This window comes from Ailuropoda melanoleuca, chromosome 12, assembly GCF_002007445.2.
Source record: "Ailuropoda melanoleuca isolate Jingjing chromosome 12, ASM200744v2, whole genome shotgun sequence".
Taxonomy (NCBI): Eukaryota; Metazoa; Chordata; class Mammalia; order Carnivora; family Ursidae; genus Ailuropoda; species Ailuropoda melanoleuca.
The window spans coordinates 27,582,278-27,606,479 of NC_048229.1; the positions used below are offsets into that span (position 1 = coordinate 27,582,278).

The 24,202-nt window shown below is 46.9% G+C and overlaps 1 protein-coding gene across 10 annotated transcripts; it reads right to left on the minus strand.

The window, feature by feature from the left end:
- Positions 1-8,744: 8,744 nt before the first annotated feature.
- On the minus strand, positions 8,745-22,521 carry ZNF331 (zinc finger protein 331). 10 transcript variants are annotated; one of them, XM_034639134.1, is made up of 7 exons: positions 22,277-22,521; positions 21,527-21,592; positions 20,334-20,447; positions 19,576-19,675; positions 14,352-14,399; positions 12,989-13,115; positions 8,745-10,436 (listed from the first exon to the last, which is right to left on the minus strand). In XM_034639134.1, exons 5-7 carry the CDS (start codon positions 14,358-14,360, stop codon positions 9,100-9,102), a joined length of 1,473 nt encoding a protein of 490 aa, XP_034495025.1. In that variant the 5' UTR covers positions 14,361-14,399; positions 19,576-19,675; positions 20,334-20,447; positions 21,527-21,592; positions 22,277-22,521; the 3' UTR covers positions 8,745-9,099. The 10 variants fall into 10 exon arrangements, with proteins under 10 accessions (XP_034495025.1, XP_034495027.1, XP_011215548.1 ...); XM_034639136.1 differs by having other exon boundaries at positions 20,328-20,447; XM_011217246.3 differs by having other exon boundaries at positions 21,355-21,592.
- Between the last annotated feature and the right edge of the window lie 1,681 nt (positions 22,522-24,202).

The window sequence follows — 24,202 nt, forward strand, 5'->3', positions numbered from 1 at the left end:
GGTGCAATGCTCAGAGACATATGTGGCTCTCCCTTCATGGCGTACTGCTGGCCCTGTCCGTGCCTCGGCATCCCCACCGGAACGTGGGGACAGAGTGTCTACAGATAAGGCTGCCTCGGGACTTAGTCCACACAAAGCCCCCTGCATGGTGGCTGGCACATGGTGCCCTCGCGGGGGTCACTGAGCACAATGACTAAGGATGTGATCTCGGAGGCAGCCTGGCCGGCCTGGAGCCCAGCGTCACTGTGCAGTATTGGTGTGCCCTCGGGCAAGTTACTTAACCTTACTGCATCTCTGTGTCATGGAAAATCGGAAGAACGATGATACCGACGTCATAGCGTTACTGTAGTCGGTACTGAATGAGTTTTAGAGACATGGCCGCAGGGATGAGTAATGTGGGTTTTGGTGCCAGGGTGGTGCAGAGCACCACCTTACAGGATGGTGGGTAACGCCCTTGACCTGTAGGTTAAAAACATGCTCAAGACCACCACTGGGAGAGCTAGTGGTGAGACGCATGCGGAGCATGTGGCCGTGATTCATCTCCAGTTTATCAAAGTTCAACACTGTGATGTTACCACTGAAATTGTATCTGGATTTTAACTTTCTACAAACGTTCTCTGAAACCTTTCCTCGGGACCCCTGCATCTGTCTAGGATTTATTCAGAAGCCACATTTTCAGTGAAGCCTCCCCTCTATGTCCTGAAAAGATCTCAAATTCCAGACTCCCTCCTTCTCCCTCCCCATCTGCAGCAGCCCGCCTATGGTTTACCAGCAAGGCTGGAAGCACGAGGCGCTCCGCCGCTCATGCTTTTTGTCTCCCACTGAGGTCCTGCCTGCAGACCATTCGGTCCAATTTCACCCCAGACTTGTCAAAGTATCTGTGTGTGTATGTTTGTATTGTAGTTGACAATGTGACATTAGTTTCAGGTGTACCATGTACTGATTTGACAAGTCTATCAAAGTATTTTTCTTAACTAAAAAATTTTTGTTTAAAAAGCTTCTTTTAGGGGCTCCTGGGTGGCTGAGTCGGTTTTGGCTTTGGCTCAGATCACGGTCCCGGAGTCCCGGGATTGAGCCCTGTGTTGGGAGCAGGGAGCCTGCTTCTCCCTCGGCCCTTCACCCCGGGGACTCATGCTCACACTCATGTTCTCAATGAAATAAATAAAACCTTAAAAGAAAAAAAAGCTGCTTTCAGCCAAATAAAACATACTTTTTGAGCCAAAACACTGCCCAGGCTGTGAGTTCCCAATCTTCTCATCTACAATCCAGTTCTGCTATTGATGTAGGAGTGAAGGAAGGTATCAGTCTTGTTTGTTTGTTTGTTATGTTGTTAGTCACCATACAGGACATCATTAGTTATTTTATTTTATTTTTTTATTATATNTTTTGAGCCAAAACACTGCCCAGGCTGTGAGTTCCCAATCTTCTCATCTACAATCCAGTTCTGCTATTCTGACGTAGGAGTGAAGAAAGGTATCAGTCTTTTTGTTTGTTTGTTATGTTGTTAGTCACCATACAGGACATCATTAGGTATTTTATTTTATTTTTTTATTATATTATGTTAGTCACCATACAGGACATCCCCGGATTCCGATGCAAAGTTCGGTGCTTCATCAGTTGCGTATAACACCNGTATAACACCCAGTGCTCCACGCAATACGTGCCCTCCTTACTACCCAACACTGGTCTGACCCATCCTCCCACTCGCCCCCGCCCTGAAACCCTGTTTGTTTCCCGGAGTTCACAGTCGATCACGGTTCACCTCCCCCCGTTTCCCCCCTTCATTTTTCCCTTCCTTCTCCTAATGCCCTCCCTGCTATTCCTTACGTTCCACAAATAAGTGAAACCATATGATAATTGTCTTTTTGTTTGACTTATTTAGCGTAATCTCCTCCAGTCCCGTCCATGTCGATGCAAATGGTGGGTAATCATCCTTTCTGATGGCTGAGTAATATTCCATTGTATATATGGACCACATTTTCTTTATCCATTTGTCTGTTGAAGGGCATCTCAGCTCCTTCCACAGTTTGGCTATTGTGGACAATGCTGCTATGAACATTGGGGTGCAGGTGCCCCTTCTTTTCACTACATCTGTATCTTTGGGGTAAATAGAAAAACAAAGCTGGGGGCATCACATTGCCTGATTTCAAGCTATACTACAAAGCTGTGATCACAAAGACAGCATGGTACTGGCACAAAAACAGACACACAGATCAATGGAACAGAACAGAGACTCCAGAAATGGACCCTCGACTCTATGGGTAACTAATCATTGACAAAGCAGGAAAAAACAACCAATGGAGAAAAGACAGTCTCTTCAATAAATGGTGCTGGGAAAATTGGACAGCTAGATACAGAAGAATGGAACTTGACCATTCTCTCACACTATACAAAAGATAATCTCTAAATGGATGAAAGACCCCGATGTGAGACAGGAATCCATCAAAATCATAGAGAACATAGGCAGTAACTTCTTCGACACTGGCCACAGCAACTTCTTTTGTGACAAGTATGGGAGTCCCTTAAGGGCTTCTTAAGACCTAGCACTGGGTTGGGCACCGATGAGAGCAGTGGTTAGAAATGCAGGCTTTGGTGTCCAGCTCTGTTGAACCCACTCATTGGCTCTATTTTAGCTGTAGGACTGTTGGATGTGTTACTCAACATATTTTTATTTGCTAGAGATTTGTCAACGTATATAAATGCTCTAATTTTGTTTCTTTACTTGAATTTCACAGTTGGCTAGTTTACTTATTATGTAATAGTCGAAAGGGTATGAAGTCTTGTCTAGCAAAAAACAGACGGTAGGTTTTCCTTCCAAGTAACCTGGTATAAACAGATGTGGAAACGTTTGATGGACCTGCCTGTGACTTTCCCTCATCCCAAGCCTGCGATGCCCCTTCCCTGACTCTCCAGGGGAAGTCAGTGATCAATGTAATTTTCACCAAGGAGACTCTGTGAGTAAGAGGAGGTTCTCTGGGAAAGGTGACACGTGTAATACTATAAATATATTCTTCTAAGTGGAAATGCTGAGTCAAAGCATATACACTTAAAAGTTTTGGCAAATATTGCCAAATTGCAGCAGTAGAGAATAGTGCTGTCCAAACAGATATAAAGAGAGCCACGTAGGTAATTTAAAAGGTTCTAGTATCATGTAAAAAAAAAAAAAAGAAAGAAAGAAGTAAAAAACAGGTGAAATTAATTTTAGTAATAGATTTTATTTAGCTTAGTATATCCAAAATGTTATTTCAACATGTAATAAATGTAAAAATTACTACTGAGGTATTTTACTTTTTTATTTCTGGACAGTCTGCCAATCCCAGTATATATTTTACACTTAGTTTATTTGACGGAGAGAGAGACATCAAGAGAGGGAACACAAGCAGGGGTAGTGGGAGAGGAAGAAGCAGGCTCCCAGCAGAGCAGGAAGCCCGATGTGAGGTTCGATCCCAGGACTCCAGGATCAGGACCTGAGCCAAAGGCAGACGCTGAGCCACCCAGGCGCCCCTACACTTAGTTTACCAACTAGCCACATTTCAAGAGCCCGATAGTTGTACGTAGCTATTGGCTACCGTGCTGCATAATGCTGCTCTAGAATTTTCTCCCACGCTCACACATTGGCTTAGGGCAGCAGTCAGGTAAACTAGAGTCCATGCCCCAAATATTGCCTGTGGCCCTATTTTTGTACGGTCTAGAGGCTATGAGTGGTTTTTATTTTTAAAAGCTTGTAAAAAGAAAAAAAAAGTCTGTGACTCAGAGCATATGTGACCAGCAAAACCTAAAATATTTAGTATCTGGTTCTTGCTAGACAAAGCTTGGCAACCCTGGGTTTGGTGGAACAGAACGTGCTCAGGTTTGTTCTGTGCACCTGCTGTGTTGATGCATTCAGATTCACCTTAGCCACCTACGCCTACAGGAGACTGGAAGCATCGCTAGTGATCTCTGGCTTTTCTTTGTATAATTACTGTATTACTTTTTTCTCTTAGTCAACCTAGCCAAAGGCTTGTCAATTTCGGTGATTTTTCTTCAAAGAACCAACTTTTGGTTCCATTAATTCTTTGTACCTTTCTTTTTTAAAGTAGGCTCCACGCCCAGCATGGAGCCCAACAGAGGGCCTGAACTCACGACCCCAAGACCAAGACGTGAGCTGAGATCAAGAGCTGGACGCTCAACCAACTGAGCCACCCAGGTGCCCCTTTATGCCATTTTTCTATTCTCCGTTTTGTTTTTCCTCCACTCCAGTCCCTGTTATTTTCTTCCTTCTCCTAGCTTTGGGTTCCGTTTGCTCTTCTTTTCCTGGCTTCCTAGCTCTTCAAATGTAGGGGTTTACTGCTCTGAGTGTCCTTCTGAGCACTGCTTTCCCGGCACCCCACACGTGTTTTGATTTTCGCTCCCGTTTTCCAGTTTCCTTGTGAGCTCTTCTTTGACCTGTTTGTTGTAGAGTGTGGTTTAATTTCCATACGATTTTCCTCTCCTTCTGTTGATTTCTGGTTTGATTCCATCATGGTTGGAGGAGATACTAGGATCCAGTGCTTTTCGGTTTGTTGAGACTTGCTTTGTGGCCTAACATATGGTCCGTCCTGGAGAATGTTCTCTGTGTGTTCTGTTGCTGGTGCTGTGTCTGTTAGGTCTACTTGGGTTTGTAGTGTAGTCTTTCTTTTGTTATTTTAAAATAGATTTAATTTATTTGTTTATGAGAGAATGTGTGAGCAGGGGGAGGAGCAGAGGGAGAATTTAAAAAAAAAATATTTTAGAGAAAGACGAGGGGTGGGGTGAGACAGCACGTGTGTGAGTGCACGAGCAAGGGAAGGAGAGAGAGAATCCTTAAGCCGACTCCCTGCTCAGTGTGAAGCCGGATGCTGGGCTTGATCCCATGACTCTGAGATCGTGACCTGAGCTGAAACCAGTAGTCGGGTGCTTAACCAACTGAGCCACCCAGGTGCTGGTCTTCTCTTTTTCAAATCAATCTCTTGCCCAGATGTTCTAACCATGACTGAAAGTGGGGGTACTGAAATCCTTAACTATGACTGCAGAACTATTTCTCTCTTTGGTTGTCAATGTTCATTTCGTGTATTTTGAGGTTCCTTTGGTGTGTACATAATTGGTATATGAATTTTATTAATATATGATGTTCTTCGTTTCCTGTAGAAGTTTTAGACTTGAAGCCTGTTTTGTCTGATTAATGTAGCCACTCCAGCTATCTAATGGATGAGGAAGGAATTTGCATTTATAAAGGTATTTTCTTAATGATGACCATGGGGATTGTGACTGACATCTTAAGTTTATAACAGTCTAGTTTGAACTGATGCCAACCTAGAATAAGTAGCAGAGACACTGCTCTCCCCGAGCTCTTACCCAATTCCTGCTTATCATCCATGGTCAGTTACAGCTTTATACATTTTGTGCCTATTAACAGACTGATCTTTCTCATGCATTTATCCTTTAAATCATGTAGGACGTAAGAGGGATTACAAACAACAGGTGCATCACTCACTGGCTTTTATATTTACCTGTGTAGTTACTGTTTCTTTACATGCCTTCAAATTATGGTCGAAGGTCCTTTCACTTCGGCCTGAAGGACTCCCTTTGGCATTTCTTGTAGGGCAGATCTGTTGGCAAGCAACTCCTTTACTTTTTGTCTTAATTTCTCTCTTGTTTTTGAAGGACAGTTTTGACAGATAAAGAATTCTTGGCTGACATCCCTTTCTTTCAGCACCTTGTATCATTCCTCCACCATGAGATCGCATGAACCCTTGCAACAACTTCTAGACGTATCCTTAATGATAAAGTATGTCTTATGCTCATACATTTGAGAAGGGAATCATCAATTAATGCATCATTGAGGCTCAAATTCATTTGTTCAACAGACATTTCCTGACTGCCTACAACGTACATGGTGCTTACTGTTCAAAGGTCACAGGATTCAAGAACTCACACTCTAATGCAGAACATAGACAATACCAGCAAACCGGCAGAAACTTCCGTTTTGGATATGCACAAGCAGCAAATGAATAGTGATATAACAGGGAGAGCTGCATCAAGATGCTTTAAACCTTATTCTCTCAAAAACTGAGCCTGAAGCAAGGATTATGTACCGACACTTTGATGGGCAGCCAGAAAACACTTGTCGGAACTGCTCTGATGTCAGAGCGGCAACCACCGAGAGACTACTCTCTTCAAAACTAGATTAAAAAAACAGTCCAAAAAAAGCAGAGTTTGAAGGTTAACATTGAAATTGTGGAACAAAGGGGGCCTCTGTTGTAAAGGGAATGGCGGTCTGATGTAGAGGATGAAATGCTGAGATGGGACTGGCTACCAGGCAAACAACGGAAACCCTGGTTGAGAAGCACAATACTGGGAACTTTGGCGATTTTCAGGCGAGCGGTGCCAAGCGCTAGAAGAGCTGAACCGAGTGCAGGATGTGCCCACGAAGTGACACCGTGTGCTGGAGGCCCATGTTCAGAAAGACACTTAAACTATGAAGTATGGTGTTAGAAATTATATAGAGCATTTCGATAGCATATGCTTCTAACCCTTGACGGACTAGTGGAGCATATGAACGGTTCCGTGGTAAACTGGAAGTTGCAGGCAATTTTACGGCAAACTTTGGAGCGCTAGTAAACAGGGAAGGCGGCCAGGCCAAGGTTGCACCATGCCACTAGTGACTTAAACTCTTGGATTTTATGGACCTCCCTCCATCCCCAAACCCAGGATTGTACTGCTCTTCGTAAGGGTAATCTTAAAGCTGAAGAGGGACAGAAGGGCTGAGATGCTGCCTCCACCCCCCACCCCTACACACACCAGCAAGGGGTGGGGGTGTCTTCTGAATCCACACCCTCACCTGTTGCAGGAATGTTCTGTTCGTGGCCTGACGTGCACAGTGGCTGACTCTGCCTGCCCAGTATCTGGTCAGGGTATGTGAGAGCTCCTGATGTTAAAATCCCCAGCCCCAGTCTCTGTGTGAGAGCCTTAGGTGAGCTCCAGGGTGGTTACAAGGCTTGGCTGGCACCTGAGATGTTCCCAGTCCATCCTGCCCTGGGCAGAGTTTCCAGGACAGACTCATGAACCAGTCAGTCAGCGAGACTCCATTCTGCGAAGCCTGGGGAAGTGTTTGGGAGACTTTTCTACCTGGGACTGCAAGTCCTAAGTATGACGGGTCCTAGCGTGGTCAGGACCACCGTGTGCAGCCTCAGTATAAAAGTTACCCAAGAAAGCAGAGCACAGACACAAGGCAGATACCTTGTTTTGTGAGAGCCTGGGTCCACTGGAGGCTAAAGCCAGTGATTCCTCTGCACAAGTCAATTTTTATTCTCCCCACCCTCCTCTCTTCGGCTACTTTCAATTAGGTTTTTGCTCCTTGAACCAGGAGTCTTGACTGATACACACGCTTCCACTTCCTTCTGCGCACCCGGGCAGTGTTCACCCGCGGCCTGCCCAGTACTGCCTCTCCCCCTGCGGCGTCCAGTTTGTCAGTGTTACCTCCACTGTGACCCCGTTCCTCCTCTTTATGGCCCCCCCATACCGTTCCAACTTGTCCCCTCACTCCCTCCCTCATCACACTCCTCCCCTTGTCTTCCCCTCCTCCATTTATTCAGGACAGCACCCACGCACACCTGTGGTCTGTGGATACTGGCACCCCAACCCTGGGGCAAACCGCACATAAGCCCTACTTTGACCCCAGACTCTGGATCCCTTGTCGGCCTTTGCAGGACACTCCTGTGCTCTAACCACACTGCCAGCCCAGTGCCAAGGCTTTCCTTAGGTCTCCCAGGCCACACACATGAGCAGTCAAGTCTTCCAGCTCTTGAAGGCTCCCCTGGACTCTCCTTGAGTCTCCCAGAACCTGTCTGAGCACTAGCCATTCCTCCCCCACACACCAGGCCCTCCCGCCCCTCCCCCAGCTTCTCAACTCAACTCCCGTGGGCTCTAGTCCTTTCCACAAAAGGACCCATTCCCTTCTCTCTAGGACTGAACCCAGGCCCCAGCTCCTCCCCCAGGACACACTCACTCGCCCTCCTCAAGCATCACCTCTTTGCCCCTGCTGCAGGACCTCCAGGATCTGGCGGAGGTCCCGTGTGGTGGCCCCATTCCTTTCTGAACAGGTCACAAGTGACCACCCAGCAAAGTGCCAGGCTCATACGTGATTTTAACATCAGCTATTCTAGTGATTGTCTAGTGAAATCGCATGGTGGCTTTACTTTGCGTTTCCTTGGTGAGAAATAACGTTGAGCCCGTTTTCACTCGCTCACTGACCACTTGGCAATCTTCTTTTCTAAGTGCTTATTTAAATCCCCTCACCCGTTTAAAACAGATTACTGACTTGGGCAATGTGTTTTCTATGTGAGTCCTTTATCAGGTGCGTGGAGAATACGTATTACTTCGCCCAGTCTGCCTTTTGCTTTTTTCTGTCTTCACGGTATCACCTGAGGAACAGAACTTTGTACTTTTGACAAAGTCCAACGTATAAACTTTTTCGGTTTAGCGTCTTCTGTGTACTAAGAAACGCCATCCACCCAAGGCTGTGACAGTAATCTCCTGTATTTCTTCTGCAAGTTTGACCGTCGTTCCTAAATCCTTTGCACTCAGAGGGGGTGTTCCCGTAGGAATTCACTAAGAGCAGCACTAACGGTAATGACGGTAAGAACAACAGCAGCTAATATTTATTGAGCTTACACAATGTTCCAGAGCGTTTACAGGTACCACACTCAGTCACCACAACAGCAGCATTAGGCAGGTGTGACTGTCCCCATTTCACACACAATGCACAGGGGTAACAGGTCATTTTCCCAGTGGGTCACAGGAGTAAAGAAGGCGATGGTGACGGTCATAGGGAGGGTGTGTGCCATGGTGGGAGGCTTTCCCGCATACGTTACATTAGCAGAGTTATTCCCTAGAACAAATCTGATGTGAGACGGAGCTTGAATGGTAGCGGGAGGCTTCTATCCACTCATTAAACCAATTCAGCAAAACAGAAAAAACAAGAAACAAGTCTACACTGAGTGTGTTGTGATCACTAAGAAAAAGTGATTTCTCTGTTCCTCGAGCATGACTATTCTGAGATGCTATAAGCAGGAGAGTGACCAGTGAAGGCTTTCTTATGTATCATGGATTCTCCTTGTGCTGTGGAAGGAATGCATGTTGTATAGAAGCTTCTGCACCTTCTTTTTGTTCAAGAGGTTTTTCAGCAGTGTGAACTCTCTGATGTTCTCTAAGATGGTTCACGTGGTTACATGCCTTCCCACATTCCTTACACTCAAAGGATTTCTCACCAGTGTGAACTTTCTGATGCTGTGTAAGCTGATGGCCATGACTAAAGGCCTTCCCACACTCTTTACATTCATAGGGTTTCTCCCCTGTATGGATCCTCTCATGTTTAACAAGGCTTGACCCATAGATGAAGGCCTTCCCACACTCCTTACACTTGTAAGGCGTTTCGCCTGTGTGGATCCTCTCATGCTGGGTGAGGTGGTAGCCACAATTAAAGGCCTTCCCACACTCTGTGCACTTATATGGCTTCTCACCAGTATGAATTCTCTCGTGTTTAACAAGGCTCGAACCCCAGCGAAAGGCCTTCCCACACTCCTTACATTCGTGAGGTTTCTCACCAGTGTGGATTTTCTGATGCTGAGTGAGATAATTGACTCGCGTAAAGGCCTTCCCACATTCCTGGCATTCATAGGGCTTCTCACCAGTATGAATTCTCTTATGCTGAACGAGGCTTGAGCCACAGATAAAGGCTTTCCCGCAGTCCTTACATTCATAGGGTTTCTCACCGCTATGAATTCTCTTGTGCTGAATCAGTTTATACACGCGGCTAAAGGTCTTGCCACAGTCTTTGCATTCATAGTCTTTCTCCCCAGTGTGAAATCTCTGATGCTGAGTGAGCTCGTCACCACGTCTAAAGGCTTTCCCGCAGTCTTTACATTCATAGGGTTTCTCACCCGTATGGATTCTCTTATGAATGACGAGGCTTGAACCCCATCTAAAGGCCTTCCCACAGTCCTTACATTCATAGGGTTTCTCACCAGTGTGGATTTTCTGATGCTGAGTGAGTTGATTACCCCAACGAAAGGCCTTTTTACATTCCTTACATTCATAGGGTTTCTCACCCGTGTGAATTTTCTGATGCTGAGTGAGCTGGTAGCCACGACTAAAGGCCTTCCCACATTCCTTACATTCATAGGAATTCTCCCTAGTATGCAGTCTTTGATGTGGTCTAACAGAGGTATTTTCTCTACAAGTGGGCATTTTCTCACAGTTGACTACCATTTGACTGAAACAGCCCTCTTGAGGGCCCTGTGGTCCTTCAAACTCACCTTCACACATCCAGTCCAGGCCAAGGGATTTACTTTTTCCATTTGAGTTCCGTTTGGACAAATTTATTTCATAAATGCCCTTTTCTGTAGGTAAACTCTTGGTCCCATATGGTGACTCTAAATCTAGAAAAAAAGTAACATTTTATTTCCTGTTAAGGAAAATGAAAACACAAACAAACCTGACCACAAACGAACAACTTCTCTGACGGACATAAACCTTCTCTAGGAGAAAGGGCGTGAATCACCTAGGGCTCTCCTTAAACGTACAGTCCACACCTGGCACCACAATCATGAAGAAACACTGGGGACGCTCCTGCTAAAGTCAGACAAGGAAGAGGAACTGCCTGTTAGCTCTTCTATTTCCTGTCAGCTGACACAATTAAGCAAAAAGCAATCGGAGGAGCAGATCTCAAAAATAAAGATGAAGAAGAGCACGACTTGCAGATGATGTGACGACATACCTGGAAAACCCAGGAAAATCAAATATAGAACTCGTGTGTAAAAGCAAGAATATACAGCTGGTCAGCTGGGTATAAAATCAATACTCTGAAATGAATATATCGTCAGTCATATAGTGAAGAGTGATTCTGGACAAAAAGACCCACCATCAAAGGCAATAAAAGGGACGACGTGTAGGATTAACTGTAACAAACACGGTAAACGCCTGTGAGGGAATGTTGAGGAGGGTCCTCCCATCAATGAGGACGCTAACTCCAACAGGAGGCAAAACCCAGAAACGCTTAAATTCAGGAGTTCGTGATGATGCTACAAAGTGTCAAACGACCAGCTTTGGAGCACGCTAGCCAACCAGCCCTTTATTATAAGAACCAGTCATTTCTCCTTTAAAAACAATGCTTTTATCCGCTGTGAACAGCGTCACTACGTAACCAACTAGCAGATGGAGTGCAGTTTCTCTGTAAAGAATTAGTAGAGCAAACAGCGCAGTGATGGAAGACTGCCACAGTGCACGCCCACTGAGCCGCGGATCTCGGCACCGAGTGTGAGTCTGAACAGCACAAGACGTCTTGTGATGTCAGAACGTAACAGCAGCCAGGAAAAAGTATTAGCAAAAATTAGATAAAAGGAAAAAAGCACTTGAAGCTAGGATACCAACCAACTTGCAGGAGCTACAAAGGGCATGGGATCACGTTGTCTACACCCCTGCTATTCACGGTGTGGTCCACGGACCAGCAGCATCAGCAGCACGTGAAGCAGGAGCAAAACAGAAGGAAACCGGCAGGACGGGAATGGGGCGAAGATCGGGTTCACGGTGGTGACTTCTTCCCCAGAGGCTGTCCGTGGCCTTCGTAGGGAGCTTTCCAAATACCCCAGGGGCAAACCTGCTCCTGCCTGGCCCGGCTGCTTACTGCAGTGATGGCTTGTCCCAGCCAGACTGGCTGTCACTCTCTCTGCACCTGTCTCCCTCAGCCATCACGGTTCTTTCCCGCATTCCCCAAAGCAGCAAGTCCCATCTGGCTTAGAAATGAAAGGGCCTGCTTTCAAAAAAAGAAATGCCACATGGTGTAGAATTTAAGAAAAAAATTATATGCTCAAAAATTCTTTGGAGGGGCACCTGGCTGGCTTATGGCTTAGATGGTTAAGCATCTGCCTTCGGCTCAGGTCGTGATCTCCGGGTCTTGGGATGGAGCCCCACGTCAGGCTCCCTGCTCAGCGAGAAGTCCGCTTCTCCCTCTGCCTGCCGCTTCCCCTGCCCCTGCTGGTGTGCTCTCGCTCTCTCTCAAATGAATAAATAAAATCTTAAAAAAATAACCCCTTTGATGGAGACTTAGTCAAGTTTATGACAAGCTGAAAGTCAAAGTGATAAGACTTCAGAAAAGAAAAAGGACTAAATAACAGGAAAAGTCTTATTTTAAATTTCCGAGGGCCTTACCATGGAGGCAAGTCCAAAAGGGTAGATGGCAGTGTGGATTCTTGGTTCTGCCTCCCCTGTCTGATCAAGTCACTCCGTGCCTGAGTAAACTCACCTACAAATTAGACCTCGCCACCTGCCTACCTCAAACACTGATGGGACCGAGATGAAGCGTATCTGCACACACACAGTGCTCCCAGCGACGCCTGGTGTAGGCCGAGCACAACACCAGCCACTACTACTATGGCTGTTATTTCTCTAACAGACAAGACACAGCCCGAGACGTTTACAAGACACTGTCATCCCACGCGTAGCTCAGAATTCAGGAATCCTAACGTTTACCCTCACTTCAGGTACAATGCACAGCGAATGTAAAATGCTTGCTGTGGTTTTACATGAATGCTGTCCATTCAGTCCACCTCCACGTCAAGCACAAAGGCTGGTTTACTGGAAGAGATGGGGCTCCCTGAGGAGGGTCCCCAGAGTGCCCCAGGCCATCAGCAGCGGTCTGGGCATGAACATACTATCACAGTACGACGCTCAGCGCTCTGAAGACGGCCGTGAGACGAAGAGCCCAGAACTGGAATTCACCCTTCGGTCACTAAGGAGGAGAGGTGACTATAGGAAGGGCCAGACAAAGGTGGGAAGAGGACGAGGCGACAAAGGTGCGTGATGCCCATTTCAGATGCGACAAGGCTCAAGACACTTCTTGAGAAGAGGAAGCAGACACTGAACTCGTTTCTCGGAAGTCAGTCCTGACATTGCCAGTGGAGGGAGCTGGCATTCCAGGTGGCAGGCAACTCACCCAGGGAGACCAGGTTACTGTAGTTCTCCAACATCACGTCCCAGTACAGGTCCCTCTGCGTGGAGTCCAGGCATGCCCACTCCTCCTGAGAGAAGTCGATGGCTACGTCTGAGAACGTCACCAAACCCTGAAAACACAAACCCACACGTCCCTGAGGACATGAAGGACGGCACAGAAGGGGCTCCACTCTGGGTTGGGCTGGACCCAGCAGCAGACCACAGGCCTGTGTCGTGTGTAGGGCGCGGTGGGGACTGTGACTGAGCAGAGCCCCTCATGTTCCTGAAGAGCCTGCTGCCCCAGAGAAACCCCACACCCTTGCAACGCTTCGTCATCCCAAGCCGTCGGGACGCACGAAACACACCTGCTCACGAGCACGGGGCCCACTACGGGCCTGCCTCGTAACACCTCGGCAGGTGTGGATGTCTGTGGCATCCTTTAGACCCTTCAAGGGAAGGAAAATGCCCAGGGTTTTGTTTCTGCCATGTGAAGTGAGATGTTTTACTTCTGAAACTAGAGTTTACGTCTCTGAATGTTCTCAGCCTCAAGGGCACCATTTTGCCGAGGTTTTGAGCAGTCTTCCTATCTAAATACCAAAGCATTCTCTTATTCCACCGCAGGGATGGCCTGGACTGGATTCTTAGAGTTGTACACTTTGGTACAACCAAACATCTAAGGTTTTCCCCAATTCCAGGAGTATGTCATCACCTGGGACTCCTGTACTGGGTGACCCTCTTACCCATGACTACCCACCACCCCTGGCTTTTCTCTGCTCCTGGTTTAGGTACTGGTGTCAGATGATGTGGACGCACGCCGAGGTCTAGACGGTGTGCTCCACAGCACGCACCCCTCATATCCCCTGATAACACCACAGCCTCTCAGTGCTCAGGCCCCAAGCACAGCCCTAGCCAATCCCAAAAGCCTCATGGAGCTCCAGCTCTCACCACTGACACAGAGACCGGCCAATGTGAACATTCCCTCCTTTCCGCCTGGAAAAAACGTCCATGGAGAACAGCAGGGAGTTTTTGTTTTTGCAGGTGGTCAAACGGGACCACCTTCCGCAACTCCTAAACCATACACGTGACTCAACTGTTTCTCTCAAGGGCCTCTCCTCCCCTACTGCTCCAGCATGACTCTTGACAAGGTGAGCACAGAGGAGACACTGAACCCCCAGCTCAGTGGGGATGTGGGCATCAGCCACACAGGTGGGCATGGGCCGTATGGCATTACTGTTTGCTGGAACAGGAAGAACCGGGCCGTGGGTAAATTACATGGGCCTCGGCTGGGCAGGAGTCTTCAGGATAATTCACAGAAATAGCCATAGGACCTAAATATCACATTTCAAGAAGGAAAGAGAAATACTTACGTGCGCCATAGTTTTAGAATCAAGAACTGATCAGTCCTCTTGGGGTTTCTTTTACCAAAGACACAAAATCCAGAGAAGCCAGAGATATACGAGAAAAAAAGAGGCATTAAAATAAGTGCACCTTGATCCCAAAATGACTTAATACAAGCTTCTTGCTCCGTCTTTGCTTCCAAACTCCCCCACCCCGGCTGTTTCCTCCCACAGCACGCACACATCAACGTGCCACATCCAGAGAGGATGAAGAGGAATCTAGACAAAAGGGGAAAAAGCTCTCCCTGAAACCCTACGAAACCCAGCTGTGCACAGAGTAGAATTTTTGTTTTTGCCTTGAAGTCAGACTGACTTTCATCTGTCGTTTCTCAATATAACTTAAAATTGTTTTTAAAGTAGGCTCACCCCTCACACGGGGTTGAACTCATGACCCTAAGATTGAGAGTTGCATTCTCCACCAAACGAGCCAGCCAGGCACAATGTTACATGAGTGTCAGGCATACAACACAGCGATTCCCCAAGTCTGTACGCCATGCTGTGCGCACCATGTGTGGCTGCCATCTGTCACCACGTGACGCTATCACAGAGGCACGGACTGTGTTCCCTATGCTGTGACTTTCCTCCCCGTCACGCACTCCACCACTGGAAGCCTGGGCCTCCTTCCCCTCTGGCTACTACGTCTGTCTGTTCTCTGGATTTATGGGTTTGTTTCTGTTTTTGTTTGTTTATATGCTTTATTATTTAGATTCCACATATAAGTGAAGTCATACGGTTTTTTCTTTCTCTTTTCATTTGGCATAATACTCTCTAGATACATCCATCTTGTTGCAAATGGCAAGATCTCATTCTTCTTTTGTCATGTGCCCCCAACTTCTAAGAAGTAATCCACGTTATACCTGATAGGAATGTCTTTGTTTTGGGTACAGATGGCCATCCCCAACCAGTGTTAGGGCGGGAACTGGCTACACCAAGAAGACCAATCAGGTGATTCAGGGTGTGTGCTTTGAGTCATGGAACATCAACTGGCCAGGGAACTAAGATTGACATGCAGGCAGTGAGTCAGTCACGTCTGGATGATCGATCATTCAATCAATCAACTGTGCCCACGCACTGAAGCCCCAGTGCAAACCCTGGGCCTCGAAGCTCAGGTGAGCTTCCCTGGTTGGCAGTACTCTATGCATATTGTCCTACCTCGATGCCGACAGAGCATCCAGTCCTAGCTCCAGGGGGAGGGGACACTGGAAGCTCATGCTGGGGACACTCCTGGACTTTAGCTTATGTGCTTGTTTCCCTGGCTGGTGTCAATCTGCATCTTCTCCCTGGAATTAACTGGAACTCTGAGTAGAACGGCTCTCAGTGAGTTCTAGGGATCCTTCGAGCCCTGAGGGTGGTTTCAGGAAAGTCCTGAATGTGGATTTCGGTGTCAGAACTGAGGGTGATCTTGTGTGGATACTGTGCCCCCAAACCTCTCAGTCTGGCTAACGCTGGGCAGGGGCGCTGTGATCCCGGACCTGAGAGGGGGTGTGTTTAGGGTGCCTGGTCTGACTCTGAGCAACACCCCGCTCCCTCCAGCCGCACCATCCATACTGGAACCTCTCCTGGCCTCTAGGCAGGGTGAGGTCTGTCAAGATGTGGCAGGTGGACAGCGTGGAGAGGGGAAGCCCCAGGCAACATTCAGCACCCCGTGCCCAGGAGAGCTCACTGCAGAAATACATGCAGAGGATTGGTGTGAAAGAGTAAAGGACCATGAAATGCTAAGTTGGAAGACATCCTCACAAGACACGAATAACACTTCAGATACACTGTCAGCAGAGAAATCACTTGTGAAATTCTACATATGAACATGTGTGCACATGTATATATATATACACTGGATGAGGGTATACAGAATACATATAGCTGTATCTAGATATATTGAGAGAAGAGACAGACAGAAACAAACCAGAATACCAACAGAAACAGAGAGATATAAAATAGAAATAAGAGAAACAGAAAGAAAAAGCCTGGAAGTTATAGATCCCTTGTGCAGAAAGACAGTAACGAGCAGGTTTGAAACTGCATGCAAGGCTGGCCCTTGGCTGGACTTCCAGAGGGTTCCACTGTTCCCTAACTGACAAGGCTCACTGCTCTTCAACTGTTTGTATAAACGATGTGGTTTACATTGCTAAGCCCTTGCTTTCCTCTGAGTCTGGAATGTTGGTATGTGCAGACAGAGGGTGCCTCGGTGACTGACCCCATAAAAACCCTGGCCTCTCGACCCAGATGAGCTTCCCTGGTGGACAAAGGCTTTGCACGTGTTGCTGTAACTTGCGGCTGGAGGAATCAAGCATGTCCTCTGTGGCTGCACTGGGAGAACGCTCTGGGAAGCGTGCGCCTGGTTTCCTCCCAATGTTGTCTGTCCCATGTGCCTGTCCCTCTGCTGATGGTGCTGTGTATCCTTTCATTGTAATAAGTCCTGGCCCTGAATAGGACCACCTGTTGAATCCTGTGCGTCCACCTAGTGAATCACGGAACCTGGTGGTGGTCCTGGTGACTCGGAACCGGGTGTGTAACAAGAGCCAGGCATTTGCCTGACATATATATGTGTGTGCGTTTCTTTTCAATTCATAAATGATGGACTCTCAGAGCTTCTCTTCAGTTTCCTTTTGAGATACCTTTGCATCATTTTTTTTTTAAGATTTTATTTATTTATTTGACAGAGACAGCCAGCGAGAGAGGGAACATAAGCAGGGGGAGTGGGAGAGGAAGAAGCAGGCTCCTAAGCAGAGGAGCCTGATGTGGGGCTCGATCCCAGAATGCTGGGATCACGCCCTGAGCCAAAGGCAGACGCTTAATGACTGCGCCACCAGGCGCCCCTCTTTGCATCATTTTACGAACAACTTTTGTTTCCTTTCGCTTCCTACTACCTAAACCAACTCTTTGATGTCTACCCATACCCACATATGCCGGGGCACCGACTGGAAAAATGACTAAGATTCCAAGGGACGTCCTGTACATACTGACGGCTGTCTTGGTGGGGGGGTGAACTTGACTTCTAAGCTTGTCCTTCCAGCCATGAGTCCTATGGAATGCTAGGCCATCGGACCCTGTTACCTTCACTTTGTGTCAGTGTCATTAGAGAAAACATGTAAGGTATAAAACTTAGAAAACAAATTCCACTGTATTCCACACAGAGCCCATGTGTTCAGAATTATCTGGTCATGACCTGCCAACAGTGGGCACGGTGAGAATGATGTCCCCTTCCCAGCACCTCTCAGCGCACAATCACCTAGAAGTCTCCACAGGCCTTGACTGCAGGCTGCCCTGGGCTTCCGTTCAGTTTCCCTTTCTGGCTGGCTCATAAGCAATGTGCAGGTAACAATGTCCTCTTAGTCATCTGTCATTGCAAGTACTCCTATCATATTGTAGGCACTTAACAAAAGTCAGGTTTTGATGCAACTTCTACTTTTTGGAACTTATCCCAAGGAAATAGGTACAGTGGTGCTCAATATATATCAGAATGTTCAAGGGGTATGTTCCAAACTATCTTTTGAGATAAGCGTAGATTCACACCTAGTCCTAAGAAATAACACAGCAGGATCCCATACCCTTTGCCCAGTTGACTCCAATGGTAACGCATCACAAACCTTCAGTAAAATATGACCACCAGGACATGGATACTCATGTAATCCATCAATTTGATTCAGATTTTCCAGAGAATCATTTTAAAAAATGAAAAAAAAAGGGTAGGAGTATCTCACAGTAGAGGACAGATTAAATAAATTATGGCCTGCTATAATGGCATCTAATATATTTACTAATAATGATATTGATTTACACTATTTCTCTGAGAAAGAAATTTAGGATGAATTACTAAGTGAAGAAAGTAGGTTTAATAACGTATGCATTATTTGGGGGGAGAGCACTTGGCGAAAGTAAGAATAAGGCCCTGTGGTCTGACTTTCAGGATGTAAATCTGAGCTCTGACCATTACTAACCTCACACTGTTCCCCATGGTTAAGACTGGGGTAGAAACAGTACCTGTCAGGTAAGACTGCATCGAATTTTTAGAAAGATAATCTACATAAAACTCAACAATATTAAGTTACTTAATACAAGTTAGCGGTTATGATTGAAAATCAGTAACATTACACAACCCTTAATCTGATTTTATAGAAAAAACTCAAGCCTGAATTTTCCTTTCTTCCTGTGCTAAAACATGCTTCTCACACCTGCTATCTATATAAACCACGATAACTAAAAACTTTCAGAGCCTCTTAAAAATGAAATTCTTTTAAATTGACATTAGCAAAAGAAAAAAAAAAAGCCTAAGGCATATAAGGAGAAAATGTTCCCGCTACCAGTAGAGAGGGACAGACATGATTCTGCATGGAAAATGCAGCTCAGAGAATGTAAACTGAGGGGCGCCTTGGTGGTTTAGTCAGTTAAGTGTCTGACCCTTGGTTTCGACCCAGGTGTTGATCTCAGGGTTGTGAGAGCGAGCCCCCCATCAGGATCCATGCTGGGCGTGGAGTCCACTTGAGACTCTCTCTCTCTTCCTCTCCCTCTGCCCCTCCACTGCTCGCACTGTCTTAATAAAATGAAGTAAATATAAACTGAGAAGATGCCAAATTGAGAACATTAGCCAGTGGCCGGATCTTGTATTCCATGTGATATGAAGATTTCTGTGAACAACTTTAATTTTTTTAAAAAAGCAATCTCTATACCCAATATGAGGTTTGAACCCTTGACTCTGAGATTAAGAGTCACGTGCTCCACTGACGGACCCAACCAGGTACCTCTGTTCATGTGAACGTTTTAAACTACTGTCATCTTACATTCTTCTCATGTATCTGCCCATAGAAATGTTATGGTACAGTTCATACTTGTAATAAGTCAATGACTCCTGTCATGTTCTGTGAAAGAAAAATTCACATCCTAGAAAATCAAATTCTGAAAGCCTGTCTTTACTGATCATTTGTTCATGGGATTAGTTTCAAATGATGTCTTTCTAATCCTTCAAGGTGCAAACGTGTGAGAGATTTTTTAAAGCCAGGCGGGGGTCACTGGAACGCCTCTCCTCCGCACGCACACAGGTATCACGTCACCCACAGCTGAGTTGGATTCCTCTATAAACTAAGATCTGCAGAGTGTTTGGCTCAATTACGTATCAGTAAGCAGGATCCAGTGCTCTAGAGACAAACCACACACATATGCATGGAGGGGGGGAGGGAAAGGCTGGAAACATACATACCAAAATATCAACAGCAATTATCTCTGGATGGTACAGCTATGGGTAATTTCGAGTTTCTTCTTTACGAGCTCCTTAGGAAACTGAACCTTTTGCTGCAGGCCTGTATTAATTCCATGATAAGAAATATGATTTAAGATAGTCCCAAATTTAAAACAAATCAACAAAGCAGAAGTCCACAGTTATGGGGGAGTGGGTATACTGTGGTCATCAGGGGAACTGTGGATGGATAGTCCTGTGGCAGGCAGGACAACTGTCTCCCAAACATGTTCGCGTCCTAACCCTGGAGCCTGTGAATATGTCACATTACATGGCAAAGGGGAGTGAGGCTGCAGGTGGACTTGGGGTCGCTGGTCACCTGACCTCAAGACAGGAAGGTATCCTGAAGTATGCCAGGTGGGCCCAATGTAATGGCAGGGGTCCTTCCAAGCAAATGAGGGGGTGAGAAGAGAGAAAGACGTGACCACCAAGGCAGGGTCAGAGTGACTAGGCTCTAGTAACAGGGCTTCTGAAACATGTAGGTGTCATTTGGGGAACCTGGTCTTTGAAACAGGAGTGACTTCACAGTAGAGAAAACTGACAAACCACCTCAGCCAGAGGACCAAGTTCACACTCAGCAATCATAAATCATGCTGACAGTTTGTGTTTTTGCCATGACACGATGGAAGCAGTGATCTTCCACCCCCAAAACCGTAAGCCCAGTCCAATCACGAGAAAAGCATCAGGTTCCAAGAGAGGGGCATCCTACCAAATACCTGTACCTCTTAACACCTTCAAGGTCATCAGAAACAAGGGAAGTCTGAGAAACTGTCACAGCCAAGAGGAGCTTAAGGACACATGACAGTGAAATGTAACGTGATCTCCGGGATGGCATCCTGGAACACATGAAGAACGTCATGTAAAAACTAAGGATATCTGAATAAAGCACGGACTTCAGTTAACGATAACGTATCAAAACTGGCTCACCAATTGTAAATAATATCCCACACTAATGGAAGCTGTTAACAACAGGGGACAGCAGGTACAGGGTACCTGGGAATTCTCCATACTAACCTTGCAATTTTTCCCCTGCCAATCTAAAACCATTCTAAAAATTAACAAGATCAATTAAACAAGAAGAATATGGAACCATATGTGGCCCACAAAGCATGAACTATTCAATACATGACCTTTTAGAGAAAAAGTCTGCCAAACCCTGCTCTAGTTTCAGAACTCACACTCAACATCAAACCACGTTGCTTCTCACAGTTCATACGAAGATGCAACTGAAACAGACTGAAGCTGTCAGACCTCCAACAAGATGTGAATAATACAACAAATTTCTATGTACTGATCACTGGAAAAAAAAAAAAAAAAACCTCCCTGCACTGATGACAAAGACCTTTGCGCAAACCCCACTTTTATTTATTTTCTTATTAAAATAATGGCTCAATTCCTTTGAATTTCATTTTATTATTTTTAAATTTTAAGTAGGCTCCCTGGCGAACGTGGGGCTGGAACTCACGACCCCGGATAAAGAGCTGCATGCTCTAGTGCTCGCTCCTTCAGCACGTTTGGTAAGAGTTGCACACTCTACCGACTGGGCCAGCCAGGGGCCCCTCAAACCCCACCTTCAAAGCATCACCAAGCTGGTAACTTTGTCATTTACTGGCCGAAACAATCAAATCTTTTCTGTTCTCACTGTGCTCTGAAAGTCAGGCCTCTGGGAAAGACCGAGGATCCCATCTTAAAACAAGTATCCTCCTGACCAAATCCCAGGTTCAAATAAAGCACAACACGAACCTCCCCACCGTTCTTCTGTAATGCGTTCTGCGCATACACCTGCAAGGCCCCATCACACCTCTCCGGAAAGAATGAGTCACTGCTGGGGAGAACATCTGACCAGGGAAAGCAAATATCCTGAAGTCCTATAAACGCAAGACATTTACTGAACAAAAAGGTAACTCATCTGAACCTTGACTTTAAGATGTGCAACAAGTCGTCTTCCTCCTCAAGATGCTTGTTCCGGAGGACGCCTGGCCTGGGGGAAAGAGGAGGAGACACTAGGGCCTTTCTGGAGCACAAGCTGGATCAGAAAGCACCTTCCAGGCCAACACAGCCCAACTAAAACCAATCGGAGACAAGGGGGAACCTGGGGACTAGGCCGCAGTAAGCGGGGTTCTGAAATACGCAGCAGCCCCCTGCCCGCATCTCCCCTTTCCGTCCTGCCTCTCAGGGAGCCTGGAAAGAGAGCGCTTCTCGTTCTCAGGACTGTACCTGCGCCCTTTCCAATGGTCACTTTCTCTGCGGGGGGCGGGCTCGGCCCTCCCTCCGGGGCCACTGCCCCTGCGTGGGCATACGAGGCCGGAGAAAGCAGCCGCGACCCCAGAGCTGCAGGCTGCACGGTCCTCCCCAAGCCACGGTCCCCGCACCGGGTCCCGCGGCCACCCCCGCGGCGGCGCAGGGGCCCCTCCCACCGCCGCGCAGTCGCTGCGAGCCGCGCAGCCCCACCCCCACACCCTCCCCGAAGTGCGTCACAGCCCCGGAGCCGGAGCCTGTCCCCTCCCCGGGGTCCCCGGGCCCCGATACCCCCGCGCACCCCCGTACTTCTCTCCGGGGCTGCGGGCCCGGGCTCAGAGTCCAGCCTCCTCTCCCCGGCCGCCCTCCTAGCCGCCCTTCCCGCCGCAGCGCGCGTGGCTTCCTTCCCAGGAGGCCAACCACTCACCGCTCGGGGCCCACGACCCACAGGGCGTCGGGAGGGGGCGCAAGGCTTGAGATTAACTCGGGAGCGCTTCGGCGGAACGCAGAGCCCGGACAATCCTCGGCGCAGTAACCTTCTTCCAGCAGGCACCTCGCGGCGCTCCGACTCTGGGGAGGAGGCGGCGCACGGGGCCTCTGGGAAATGTAGTCCAGCAGCCCGGCAATCCACGGAGTTGGGCGCGCGGTGGTCCACTTCCCCGGCATGCAACCCTGCGCGGCCCCCCAAGGAGCTGTGTCTCACAGACTTCTGGGAAATGTAGTTCAGAACAAAGAATTGCGTAGGGATGGGAGGCCGGCCCTGCTCCCAACATGCATTTCGGTCCCTTACAGAAGGGTGGCTAGTCATCTGCGTGATGTTACTCATTGCTAAATGATTGCTATGGTAGTGATTGAGGCTTGTCCCTCAGATCATTATTTGAATTATTAAAAAAAAAAAACCCAACAACCCCGTTTTTCTAATTCTGACATTCCTTCTACATCCATTAACTGGGATATTTCTATGAAGTAATGCTTTCCCTTCTATAGGCGGACTATGTGGTTCCACTCTAGTATTGATCCCTTGTAAAGGCAGTGTATTTGTCTCTTTAATTAATGCTTTCTAGAGTTATCAGTCTTTTTAAAAGCTACCTTGAATGATGATAAGTTATTTCTGGCTTTTTCTTGTAGGCACACTTTATTTATTTATTTATTTATTTATTTATTCAGATTTTATTTGAGAGAGAGCGTGCACCAGTCGGGGGTGGGGGAAGGGGGTTGGGGGCAGAGGGAGAAGGAGACACAGGCTCTCCAACTAGCAGGGAGCAGGGAGCCCCACCTGGAGGTCGGTGTGGGGGTCAGTGGGGGGCTCAATCTCAGGACCCTGGGATCATGACCTGAGCTAAAGGCAGAAGCTTAACCGAATGAGCCACCCAGGGGCACTCTTGTAGGTTTACTTTATTCTTTCTCTATCCCAGATGCAGAATTAGCCACTTCTTCAAAAAGCCTTGATGCCTGTTACTTGGAAATGACAGTAGAGAACAAAAACTCTGTACTCTTGGGTGGACACTGCTTTTATGTATTTCCAGTGAACAGAAGTAGGAAAATAATTCTTACATCCCTATTCAAATATTTTCGAATCAAATTTAACCTTATAGGATTGTTCCCTCAATCTGTTAAATCCCAACTGATGTAGGAAAGACATTAGGGTTCAAAGCTGAAGCCTAAGAAAGAATTCTTGAGACGTCTTTGTGCAATAAAGTGGTTTTAGTAAAGCATGGGGACAGGACCCATGGGCAGAAAGAGCTGCCCTGGGGTCATGAGGAGTGGCCCATTATGTACTTTAAAGTTGGGAGGGGGTTAGGGTTAGCGTGAGTCTCTAAGGACTTTTGGAAGCAAGGCATCCAGGACTTTGAGGGGGCTAGCTGTTGTTGGGAAAACGTCATTTATTACTGTCTAATAAAATCTGAGTCATGAGACTGTCCGGGTGTATACCAGTGGATCATATGCTTGGGGGATGATTGCCAACATGTATCTTGGGAGGTAGAGATAAAAGAAGTTTCCAAAGGAATTTCTATATGTTAAATTAGACTCACAGGATCCTGGGGGTTGGGCTAAGATTGCCTTTGCCCTTAGCAAAGTATTAACATCCAGGCAGCAGAATTCCTCGAGGAATGTCACTCTGCCTGTTTCAAGGATTTGTCAATGGGCTGTAGACAGTAAGGAAATTTAATTATTTTTCTTCTACCTTTGTTTCCCACATCATCAACTTTATAACATAATTATTTCCTGTTACCTACAATATAAAGAAAATACTTTCAAAATAATGTCAATAGTAGTATCTGTGCTATAACTAAAGAAAATCTGAAATGTTCTCTGTAATTCCTTTTGTCTTTAGAATGGGTAAAGCCAATGG

What these genes read in the sequence shown, in the direction of transcription:
- ZNF331 (XM_011217247.3), bottom strand. An exon ending in CAGTAACCTGGTCTCCCTGG is followed by an intron (nt 10,437 to 12,988) that starts GTGAGTTGCCTG and finishes CTTTTTTTCTAG; the next exon opens with ATTTAGAGTCACCATATGGG.